The sequence below is a fragment of the Pygocentrus nattereri genome, chromosome 21, assembly GCF_015220715.1.
Source record: "Pygocentrus nattereri isolate fPygNat1 chromosome 21, fPygNat1.pri, whole genome shotgun sequence".
NCBI classification, from domain to species: Eukaryota; Metazoa; Chordata; class Actinopteri; order Characiformes; family Serrasalmidae; genus Pygocentrus; species Pygocentrus nattereri.
In genome coordinates this window covers 23041178-23053780 of record NC_051231.1, presented here as the reverse complement: position 1 = coordinate 23053780, position 12603 = coordinate 23041178, and the positions used below count along the sequence as shown (strand labels likewise).

General features: G+C 39.5%; 1 protein-coding gene and 1 long non-coding RNA gene across 2 annotated transcripts; both read left to right on the top strand.

The window, feature by feature from the left end:
- Positions 1 to 6136: 6136 nt before the first annotated feature.
- LOC119261916 lies at positions 6137 to 6580 on the top strand. The gene is made up of 2 exons (XR_005129275.1): positions 6137 to 6185; positions 6283 to 6580. It is a non-coding gene; the product is annotated as an uncharacterized LOC119261916 (long non-coding RNA).
- A 2502-nt stretch (positions 6581 to 9082) lies between these two features.
- il10 (interleukin 10) lies at positions 9083 to 12023 on the top strand. The gene is made up of 5 exons (XM_017710858.1): positions 9083 to 9300; positions 9562 to 9624; positions 9910 to 10065; positions 11365 to 11427; positions 11593 to 12023. Exons 1-5 carry the CDS (start codon positions 9133 to 9135, stop codon positions 11686 to 11688), a joined length of 546 nt encoding a protein of 181 aa, XP_017566347.1. The 5' UTR covers positions 9083 to 9132; the 3' UTR covers positions 11689 to 12023.
- Positions 12024 to 12603: the final 580 nt, after the last annotated feature.

Sequence of the window (12603 nt, the reverse complement as noted above, 5' to 3'; positions counted from 1 at the left end):
AGATCAGTTTTGTTTCATGTCTTTAAAAAAAATTAAATAATTCATAGATATGCCTGTTTGTACAGGATCTGGCATTGAGTATAGCAGATAGCTGAGCAACATAACATTACACAGTACACTGATACTACAAATATTGCATTAGAAAGCATTTTGAGCACAAGAAAAAGAAAAAAAATGTACTGGACATAATATTGCAAAGTCAGAACTTTGAACTTTGGATATTGCTTAATAAATTTCATTAGATAAGATAAAATAAGTAATGTGGAAAAAACATGGGTTTATGGTTTTCCTGACACCCACCATAGTATTGACCAGACTTCCGTCGAAAACTGCTGATTACGGTTGCGAAATGAAGAAAAAAAGCAACGTTGCTTACTTCTTAGAGCACATTGTGTAAACTACTGTTCTAATGAACTCTACAGAAGAGGCCATTATGGTGTGTTATAGTCAAGTATTGAAATATGACACATCATGACATCATTATAACAAAGAGAACTGCTGGTCCTACATGCCAAGTCCCCTTGGCACCCCTACCCCATCTGTTTTGAAATGTGAGCAAGAGGCCAGAGCTTGGTGAGAAGCAGGTGATGGTGGGTGTTTGACACATAAAACCTTGCTTCAGACCACATCAAATGATAGCAGTGGCAGCCAGTGGTAAACAAATCAAGCGTGTTTGATTTGTGGGCCCGCAAAAAAGGCAGATGCAAGGCCACAATCATTTGCGTGCTGGTTGGGCAAGCTGGGCGGCCACTGACGGTGGAAACTGATGATTTATGCAAAATTCTAAGGTGACACAAATATGCCAACTGAATTGAATCACATGACTATGATCACACTAGACAACAGAGAACACTGCCTTTCGGAGACAGGAAGCCAAGATCTGTGCAGTTACAAAAAACATACATGCAGGCTTGCATGCTGCAAAACATGTATGTAATGGTACACTAAGGAAGCACTCATCTTTTTTTGTTGCACACAGCCAAGGGCCAATTGGTGTGCACAGCATCACGCGCCCGCAAAAAAGGCACGGGCAGTCCCAGCTGCTGCTTCTAGACGGATTGACACGTCCGCGAGCAAAACGACTGTTCCCTCTGCGTCACTGGCGCAGGCTGTGTGAACGGCAGCCTTGACACCCTACATCTGAGTGGTTGGCGAAGAAAAGAAAAGGGAAAAAATAAAGACGACTTGTGAAACTAAAACTGCCGCAGTGAACGGTGCGGTACGCATTACTGTTTGACAAGATTGTTTCCTTTAAAGACAGCGAAAGATCAAAGACCATATGCTTCTAGGAGCCCAAGATGGGCCCCTTCTTGACCCATTAAGAGGTGAAACCCTTGTTGAAATTCCTGTCTGAAAATGTTCAAAATGCTTCATGCTTGAACTCAAATCAAGACATAATCAAGAGCAAACAAGACTTGTTTTTTTTCCCCCTTTAATGCAATGTGGTACTACAGTTTCCAATATTGCACTGTAGCATGTTCTCCCGTGTACTGACTTCTGCTGAACTGTACAGTGAGGTTTCACTATAGTGCATTTTTACAGTTCAAGACAGCAGCTTCTCAGAGAAGCACCACTTTTGATTTTCTAAAGAAACATTCAGCACAGGGCTGAACAATGCAGCAACATTGTTGTACATACTAAGAGAAATTCATCTTCTGCCAACACAAAAAAAGACAAGTACATGTGTATATGTCCATTTTAACATTTTCCTGAGTGTTGTAGTGATTTTGTCATTGTCAGTTATTCGAGACCTATCCTAACTGCATGGTGTGTGCAATATCAAACATTTCCCCACCATCCAAGCCATCTATTCAGCATTGTCATAAGAACAGCAAAGCAGGTTAAGTTCTAGTGTTTATAGTCCATCAAGTAGTTCAAACACTATGAAAAAGAATCCGTGTTTGTAAACAAAAAGCCTCACAAAGTACAAAATGACCAAAAATTGTTTGGTTTGGGATTTTTTAAATGTACAATTACAACCATTTGATGATGCAGTGATGCAGAAAACAATAATTTCACAAAAAGAATGTTACAATCCAGACTTTCTACATGGAGCTTTTTGTTTTATTTGCTTTTTTTTAAATCACAGGTAAAATGACAAGGCATTTCATGTAGTTTTTATCTCCATGTTAAAAAATAAAACTTTTGCATTGCAACTTCTTTAAAGCAGGTCCTGGTCCTGGAGATCTACTAATCCCAGAGAGTTTGGATCCAACCCACCTGATTCAAATCTTCAGACGCCCCTAACGGCTTTCATTATCTGCCTCAAGGTTGTAGCTAAAAACTCTTTGGGCACGTAGATCACCAGGACCAATGAAAGTTTTCTCCTATAACAATATGCCTAAGCAGATTATTTATTATTTTCCTGCTATTCTTTGACTGAATGGTATAAGATCGACAGATTCAAAAAAATCTGACCGTGAGGTTCTTAGCTCATTGCTCAATGTTGGAAGGGCTTGATGATTACCTGTTAGTTGAATCACTACAGTAGTGTAGGGCATCAACAGCATTCAAAAATGATCAGTGAACAGATGACACAAAGGAACAACTTATTAACCCAACCTAATTTTCCCACATTACAAAGTTAAACACAAGATTCTGAGCTGATTTGTGGGTAGAACACATTCGAGCTAAACTGGTCATCTCGAGTGAAACTCAGTATTGCTCAACAGAAACTATCCTCCCCTTAGTAGGAAATTTGGGACTTCACTCAAGAAGATAAGGTAAGCTTTATGCAAAATCTGTGGGGAGAGACATGAAGGAAAAACGAAAGTTAAAAACAAAACCGAACAGCTAAGCTGAGCTGAAGAGCAAAGCATTTTTACAGACTTGATAGACTTGATGTAGATTATAGATAGGATAAGATGGCGTATCTTGGCGAAATCCAGATGGGTTCTTAACCGTCAAATGTTTAAATACAGAAAGGGTTGCTATTCACATTTCTTCTTAATACGACCTCCCATAACCTCTTTCTCTCTCTCTCTCCTCATCAGCATGTCAAACGTTGACAAACGTTTGACAAAATAGTATTTGTTTCAGAGAAAAACAATTTTAGTACATCAGACCGAAGCTAGACTCTTTGCGTAGAGAAAACCAGGAACCTTTTTACCAGACTAAAGCACGGAAGGGGAAAACCTTGTCATTTGTTGTCATTGAGGTTTTGTTCATTGATGGAGTCATAGTTAGAAAGTTAGAAAGGCATTTTGGATGCAATTCTGCAGAAGTCTGCAAACGATAACAATAAGAAACACACACGCGTTGAAATACAGTGTACCACTGCATTGTACTCTACATGCAAAGTTCACGTATTTTTTATATCATAATGTCAAAAGACGCTAATATGTCATAAGCATTATACATGGAACTTCTGGGAGAAACTGAGAAGCTTTAAAAATAGCATCACACTTTACACTTGGAGAAGAAGTGGTAATAATAGACATTTTGCTGCCTTGGCGGTGACAAATACGGCCCAGCACTGCTCAGCAGGCTATTTCCAGTAAGCCATCTCAAAACTGGAAGACGTCATCGTTTATGAAACGCGACGTTTTGAACACGATATTGTGCGTTGAAGTACTTAAGATAAAGAGGGCTTAAAGTAAAGAAATAGGCGCTAACTGCAGTTGTTTCAGATGTCTTGACTAATGCATACTTTGAATATGATACATGATACTTTGAACGTGTATCGAACTCCTGTGTCAATACTACTGTACTTCGCTAGGGCCCTCGGTAAAATCTATATTTCAAGAGTTAGATTAGAGATTAAAAAAAACAAAGCTTTCACAATCTCAAATTATGAAAGCCACATCACACACAAACAGTCATGACTAAGGTCATGTTTTTTGACTCAAAGGAAGACATTTCATCTGGGCAACATACTCATCGCCTTTGATGATGCGTTTTGTAAGAAAAACTACGCCACTCATGAATGTGGGAGTCCAGTTCCAATGAACCTGGCTCAGAGTCTTTCTGTCACCCGAAATGAGATTATGAGCTATCCATTCATCCTTTTCTCCCTCTACCTCCGCTCTCGAGGAACATCCTCGAAAGGCACTGAATGTGTAAAGCCACAGCATCCGTCACAATAACATCACGCTGCGAAAACTGAGAATGTGTTATTGTTAGGCACAAAATAAAGCTCTCAGACATCGTCACCCTCATGCTGTCCAGGCCATCCAGTGTCGTTAGACTGTAAGCGCAGAAGCATTTGTGTCATCATACAACTACTTTGCAGCCATCTTGGCGAGGTGTCAAAAGATCTTTATCAGGCCTATAAAGATGTCTCAGCAAAAATAGAGGTCATATCCATCTTAACTTTGGTTAATCTCTCATCCCACTTTGTTCTTAGGAATCCTACTGCTATTCAGAGGATGGACGAAACCTAATCAGTAAAAGACAGAGCTGATGGCTCTGATAATCTATCTACCTGTATTGTATATGAAAAAATCCCATTCTTCAGCTGTCAGGGGGTTTTCACATCATTTTTATTCATTTAATCAGAGGAATTAAAAGTAAGACAGTCTTTTTAAACCAGCCATTTAAAAGAAATGACCAGAATCATGGTCACTGGCTCTTAAGTAAATGGTTTGCTAAGACTTAAAAAAAAAGCATACATGTAAATCTTAGACACGGCTAATAATGAACTTTAAAAGTCATAGATATTTAGACATCCCTTCACAATTTTAGACACTGGCCACTTCCATCTATAGTTATGTATTGGCCAACACTCAGCTTTGACATCAGCCTTCTGGATATGTGACAGATGAAAAATCTCAGATGGAGTGTAATTCATTAATAAAACCTCCATATATGAATGCAAAAATAAACAAAAAAATAAACACAAAACTCCATGTATGCATTAGGGGGTTACATGACGACACAATGATTCATTGGCAGGAAGTCCAAACCCACCTCCCTACAGAAAACTTATATAAAAAATAAATAAATAAAAAAGACGCCTTGAAAACTCTTCTGCACTCCGCCTCCCTTCAAGGTTCTGCTGGATTTTTCAAAAGGCATAACAGCCAATAAGACTTCTAGCTTTACTGTACTGTCAAGGACTTTCAATGCAGATAAGACAACTGCAAAGGCAGCTGCTGCTCTTTTGTGGAAAGCGCCCCACCTCACACACAGAGATAAGTGTCTACTACGTGAGTACAATACGCATGATATGAAGCTGTCGGTTTTGATTTTTGTTCATCTTTGTTTTACACTTTTGCAATGTATTTCATTTTGTTTGTAAGGTTATAAAAAGCTCATCTGTACCAATTTCAACTGTCTGGATTGTCATTTTGACTACGTTTTTTGTCTTTTTAGCATATTCAGCATCAAGCCATCAAGTGCACACAAGACTGGATATCATCTTAACAGTGCATCTTCCCTCAAGCTTGCCATTCCCTCCTGGGCAACCTTGGACAAAGTAAGTTTCTTTTATATGAATATTTATTGATCTGTTAATATATTTGTTGGTGTAGGCTTGTTTTTGGGATTTGAATACAGAGAAAGTACTGGATAGCTAAATTAGCTAACAATTGATTCTATGGTCATGCCAGCAGTTTGTTGAAATTGCAATTGCAATTTTGAAAATGTCTTACGCACTGTTTGACCTGTGTAATGTTACATCTACACTAATGTCCTGTAGCATTCAACGCTATTAAAGAAGACACGGTTTCTGTGTGCCATTGTGCTTTACTAGAGGCTGTTGTTGGCCACAGCCATGCCATACAAAAAGGAAGGTTTTCTAAATGGCTCTAAGCCTAGCTATGTCTTGCTTCCTAGGCCATCAGTGATGGACTGATATAGTACGCCTTCAAAATAAGAGTCCTTGTCAGAACAACCCAAAGAATAAATGCTAGAGAAATAACACTCTAAACATAACATTTTGAACATGCTACACTACATTAGCTAGTTGACGTCTGAAAGCATTTGCAGGGTTTTAGCCTACAGATGATATTAAGTTATTCGAGATTACCTTTGAGGAGGGAAAATTATGGGATCAGTTCAGTGGTAATACTGATATTTCAGTGAGGGACACGTGTGTGTGTGGGTGTGGGTGTGTGTGTGTGTGGTGCATACAGTTGTTATTCTGCCTAAATGAAACAATTACATTGATATGTGTTCTTGTCGTTTGCCACTGCAGCTGATGTGGAGAGGAATCTTCCCTTACTGGCAACTCCTGCTACTGACTGGTATGTTTACAATAAATTTGTATAAGCCTGCAAAAATTATTATAGCATTAAAATAACAATATACTTGCTTTCAGCTGTTAACCCTTTATTTTTTCAGGTAAGAAAACAGCAAGCTGGATTGGACACTGGATGGTCAGGTCTTGAGTGACACATCATCTTATACAACCCACTTTCTTGACTGGGCTTGCGGCTGTTTTATACAGCTTCAAACATCAGGAAAAAAGAGAAGATATAGACACCATTGTAGTGTGATGTCATACGGTCGCACTTGGTTCTTATCTATTGAACGAGACACAGCGAGCTAAATGTCTCTTCCGTTCAACCTTCTCACTCGAGTCCATTGCTACCACATGACATTACTCTCCCACTAAAGGGGTTTAGGCTACTTTTAATATTAAATACAACTAAAAGAGTGAAGTTGGGCTATGATAGCTGGATTTTTTCTTGGTTTATTTATTTACTTATTTATTTTCCAGGCATAATATGGAACTTCCTTTGATGGTGGACAAAATATAAAGTAAACAACCAAACAAAAAACATCCATTAGTTCATTAAAGTTCATTAGTTTATACTGACATGACAGACTTTTTTTTATACGGGTAACTAAATTAACGCCAGTAAAACACAATGTTGCGTGTTTACAGAACATTACTCGTAACTGTAATAACACTATAGTGCATTACTACAGTAACAGTATTCTAATGTATACATATGAATCATTGATGTAACAGTAAGTTCCTGAAAACCTTGCTGCCAGATCTTTACCAATTTATTTACAGTAATTTGTTTTTCACAGTGTACTTTCCTCCAAATACATACTGATTACATGACTTCGGACCACTGATGCAAATGTCAGTGATGCTTCTTTGGGGTACAGTTTCCTATAAGAGTCATATGTTTTCCCACACAGGGTACTCCCTCTAAATGAGTGCAGTGTTGATATTAGCTGCTTAGACCTGGGTTTAAATTCCTCAAGTTTTCACTTGTTTCTTGGTTCTTTTCATGACTCTCAATCCAAGTAATCAAGGCATCTATGAAATCATGAAGGACAAGTTGGGCAGCTAGTGTTCTCCTCCAAGCATGGTGAGATGCTTTAGAGGGCTAAATGGTTATTAATCTCCAAAGATTTGAAGTAAGCCGTGTACAAGCCTCTGCTCCTCCAGATAAGAGAGACTTAAGAAAAGAGATGGATACACTGCATTTTGAAAAATGCCTGAGGAAAGCAAATTATTAGACTTCCAAAAAGCATGCCCATGGCAGAAACTGTAGATCTCTTGGCATCACTGATATGCATGTGTCCTCCTTTACATTCAGTGGCTTACAGTAATCTAGACCAAAGCCTTGAACCCTAAATGAGGTTTCTCACCTCAGCATATCTGTGAGGCTGGGGGGGAAGAAGCATTTGCATCATGGGTTGGGCCACATTACCCAACTCTCTCACATGCGGCATCTGTGAAGCAGGGTCTGCTTTATCATTATATCATGGAACAGCATGTTACTCACACTTTGTTTACCAGTTAACCCATTTTCTGTGAAATTACCTAGACTAAAAAGAATGAATACACATGGACAGCTATGTGAAAGTGGAAGAGTATTAAATTAGGAGTCTCTAGTAGAAACCTGTTTAACCATCACTTCACCTGTGACATAAGCACATTGTATTAAAGGCATTATAATATCAAATACACACCAGTGACAGTGACTGCATATACAATCAGATACAAGGTAATATATATCCACACAGTACTCTATATATGTCAGAAACAAACCTGAATTTATTTAATTTCCATTCAAAATGTCCATGAAGTTACTCATTCATTAGGATATACTTCTACACTACAATGGTATTCCTTTTTACTACTTCCCATGTAAGACCAGGTAGACCACCAAAACAGTCACCATCAGATTAACAGAACTTAAAGATTTCATCTTTGAGTGAGAGGAGAACATCAAGCTCAACTATTGCTTCAGATCTGAAAAACCACAAGTGTTTCTGTCCATCCTTTGACTATAAGAAAATTCTACACAACAGTTCTGAAGAGATGTGTAGCTGTCAATAAGCTGTTACTGAGAAAAGGAAACATATGAAAAAAAGTCCAGACCTCAACATCACTGGAAGCATTTGGGATTATTCGGATCATGAGAAGAAGAAAATGCAACCAACTTCTGAGACTGAACTTTGGAGGTGTGGAAAAATTCCCTTGCAGATTTCTCTGAAAAACACAAATTGAGTCTCCTGAAAAGCACGGAATAAAGGAAAAGAGTGGACACAGTGAATACAGTGAATAAGTGAATATTCAGTTATTGAGGCTTTTACGTAATTCTCTATTTTCTTCCTTTTTTGCTGACTGAATATTAAATAAAGAAAGAAGGATGTCTGACCTTTGCACAGTACTGTACAGTGCCATCCTTTTGTTGCGTTGGTAGAATTGTGAAATAAATTTCCTCAACTACATTCTACACAGCCTTTGTCAAGTCAGACATCAGAACTTCTTTAAAGTTAGAATTAATGAACAAGGCGTCAACAAGGCATGAAATTAATATTGAAAAGTGCTGGACAAAAACTGCACTTTGCTGTCAAACCTATGTGCTTTATTTAAAAAGAAAGATAAAGGAAAAAGAATATCCTTGAAGGCTGATTAAAATTTGATATCAGCATTCTGCATAACTGACTCTAAGGGGGAAAATATCAGGTGGAGTGTAATTCATTAATAAAACATTTCCATTTATGTAACATAAAAATAACCTTGTCAATATAACAGTGAGGGAGTGACATGATGACACAAGGATTCATTGCCAGTAAGTCCAAACCCACCTCCCCACAGGAAATTTTTGAAAATGGGGTATAAAAAAGGTGCCTCGAAGACTATTCTGCACTTCTCCTCCCCTGGGGGTTCAGCTGAATCTTACATAAGGGTTAACAGACAGTGAGACTCCGACCTCGAGGATGCACTTCTTCAAGTTCCTCTTGCCTTCACTTCTGACGGTGCTGCTGGTCGAGGACACTCAGAGCAGAAGAGTCAACTGCATAGACAGCTGCTGTACTTTTGTGGAGAGCTTCCCACTCAGGCTGAACAGGCTGCGCTCCTCGTACGAGAAGATAAGAGACTACTATGTGAGTACTACAACCTGTTTTGATCTTAATACATACTAGGTTTGACTTAGCAGCTCTGGTGCAGGAGCCAGGGAGCCTTCATGGGAGTGCAGAAATGCTGCTTTTAGTACAAACATGGAGCACAGAAGCCTCCAGAAGGTCAATTCTTTCTAAAGGGTTTGACTGAGGGGCTCAACTGTGAAGTTACAGGGCATTTTTCTTTTTCATGGAAAGGGGGTTATCAGAGACTTGAAGCTGAGCTTTTTATTTCTATCCCTGCAGGAGGAAAAAGATGAGCTTGACAGAGCACTACTCAACAAGACAATCCTTCAGAAATCCTTCAATGTGAGTATGACATCCAAAGATTACTACTGTTACTACTGCTAGTGTTTATGATTCAACTAATTTTACTGATGCTGTAGTAATCTCATTCCTACAACTGCAGCCTTCTTCCCCGGGTACAAATCCGCTTCGTAATAACAGCATACTCATCATATCGAAACTGAAGGGTGATACTAAACCCATAGCTGTTTTGACACAAGTCAAAATGTGAAAAAAGTCGCCTACGAGCGTTGAGGACTGCTTGATTGTGGCCACGACTGATATTTGAAGTCTCGTTTTCCCTTCCAGAGCCCTTACGGGTGCCATGCGATGAACGACGTTTTGCATTTCTACCTGGACACGGTGCTGCCCACGGCGATTAATGAGAACACGAGGAGCTTCAAAACGCCAATAGACGAAATTGGAAACATCTTCCAGGAGCTCAAGAGGGACCTGATCAAATGCGTAAGTGCTCACGTTTGTTTACTTCACTGGGAGAGCGCTTATGTATTGTCCTTACTGGGATTTACCTAAATGCTAATACGTCCTTATGCTAAAAACACAAGGTTTATCATAACTGTGAGGAACCTGAGGGCAGGCAGGCAGTCAGCCAGCCAGTCAGTCAGTCTGCCAGTCACCGGGCTAAACGTGTAGCTGAAAGTTCCGAGTTAGCTTGTTGAGCTTTCCAACGCTGTGAACGGACGATTAAAAATCGAAACATTTTACTCGAAAACGCCACTGACCGCCGTTCATAGTCATCAGATATTAGTCACTGACACAGTTCCTCGACATCACGAGTCACTTGTCCACTTCTGTTGTGTCAGCAGTGGTCGAGAACGCCTGTGCGCTCCATTTTGAAGTGCCATACTCCCTGCTCCCTACTCCCTACTCCCTACTCCCTGCTCCCTACTCCCTGCTCCCTACTCCCTACTCCCTGCTCCCTGCTCCCTACTCCCTAGCAAACCCAGCTTAGTCCAGCATGGCTACTAGCAAAACCAGTGTAGGTTGTGTTTTGGATGCTGGTATAAAGTAAATCTGCACCAGACTAGCACTAGACCAGTGTAAACTAGTTTAGACCAGCACAGAATTCAGGGTGGTCTTTTTTCTTCAGTAGGGTATTCATACCCCACAGGACAGAAGGGTCGAAAATAGCAGCCAATAAACAAAGTTCAGTTGCATTGTTTTTCAAGCAAAAGCAGCAACTGTGGCTGAATCCCAGTTGGTTCCCTGCTGGCCATACAGCACAGAAGCTAATACTTCATTAGCCTCCCTATTTAGGGCACTATAGCTAACCTAGAGTTCTTAAAATCTGCGTGGTCAATCTAGTTTCCTTTCCTGGATTTCGTAATTACTGGTCAGTGTGACACTACGTAGCCAATAACACCAACAGTTCAGTTAACTAGGACTGGAAACTGGATTCAGGCTCTGCATTTGATGACCTCTAGCATGTAAGGAGTCGTTTCTAAATGACAAAATCACTTAGAAATGTGAACAGCTTCTACAGACTAATAGCATTAGCATGCATAAAAGCAGCTGAAAGTGTGCTATGCTAGCATTACTATTATTAGAACGAAGCGTGAGCAAGTTCCCTTTGAACGTGAGCTTCATTCGTGCACCCTAATTTCCGGATTAGGCTAACTATGTAACTGTGGTGATTGTTACAGAGATGGGGTAAAACCACATGTTGTACCTGCACCTAAAATCCAATAGTAACCAACTGCTAAACCAAAACAGCTGACTAACTGCGATGTTCTTGTGTTATAGAGGAATTACCTCGGATGCCAGAAGCCCTTTGAAATTTCCAGCATCAGGGACTCATATCAACAAGTAAGTATCAATATCAAGTGAACCCAGTACAATACAGCCATAGTGTACCAAAAGTGTGCATTATGTGCGTGATTATCAAACAGACATCACCTACGCATAAATGATCAATACGGATGGGCCTATCAAGTGAAGGGCATGGGTTAATGTCTGCTTTTTGTCTTTTAGATGAAGAAGAAAGGAATGTACAAAGCCATGGGGGAGCTGGATATGCTGTTCAACTACTTTGAAAAGTATCTGGCATCAAAGCGTTCAACACACTGACTACAGACGAGAAAGCCGCTGGATAACCCGAATCGCTCATTGGAACGGTTTCGGGGCAACAGTGGACCATGGAAGAACAATTGCACTGGATATTGTAAAGAAACCTATTTAATATTTGGCATTATCCTGCCATTAATTCAAGAACTCAGGGCGCCTTTCTGCTATGGTGCCACACTACTTAATCTTTTGTTGCACTGAGCTGTTTGTTTTCTAGAGCCCTTTTCTAGAAATGTTCTTGGTGTGGTGATGTTCTTTAAAGAACTAACCTTATAATTTAAGTCACATTGACCAAGGCTATTTTGAAAAGTAGTTGCCTTTTGCAATTAGGTTTTATGTTTCAGCTTGAAATTTTTGTATGATTGTTAATATTTATTTTAATGTTAATTGCCATGTCATTGTTTTTAATTTATTGTTTTATATATTGTATAAAATGTCTGCAAATGCTGTAATGTTTCATACTTGAGTTTAAATTTATTAAAGAAAACTGTAAAAGCTAAAGCAGCTGAGTTCCATATTGTTATTATGCTGACCGGGCTTGCTTTCATGTGGGATGGTAAGCTATATCTCAAGTCTCTTTTAGTAGCAGTTAAAAAATACAACCTACTCAGAAGACAACCGTGCCATATGTATCTTATGGCAGATCTAGCCATGTGGTTACATTAGGGTGTGTCAAACCCTGAGTAAATGCAGTGTTGAAGAATGACTCTTCTAACCTCAGAAGTGACCTATATAGGGCAATTTCCAGCAATGGCGCTGTCACCTCTTTACAGTAAACTCATGCAGCATGCCTCACTTCACAGACTATAAGAAAGCAAACCTCTAACTGCCATCAACTCTAGCACGCTGGCTGTTGTGTCAGCGAAAAAACAGAAGTGGTTTCAGTTCTGACAATGCTGAGTAAAGCTTAGAGGTGTT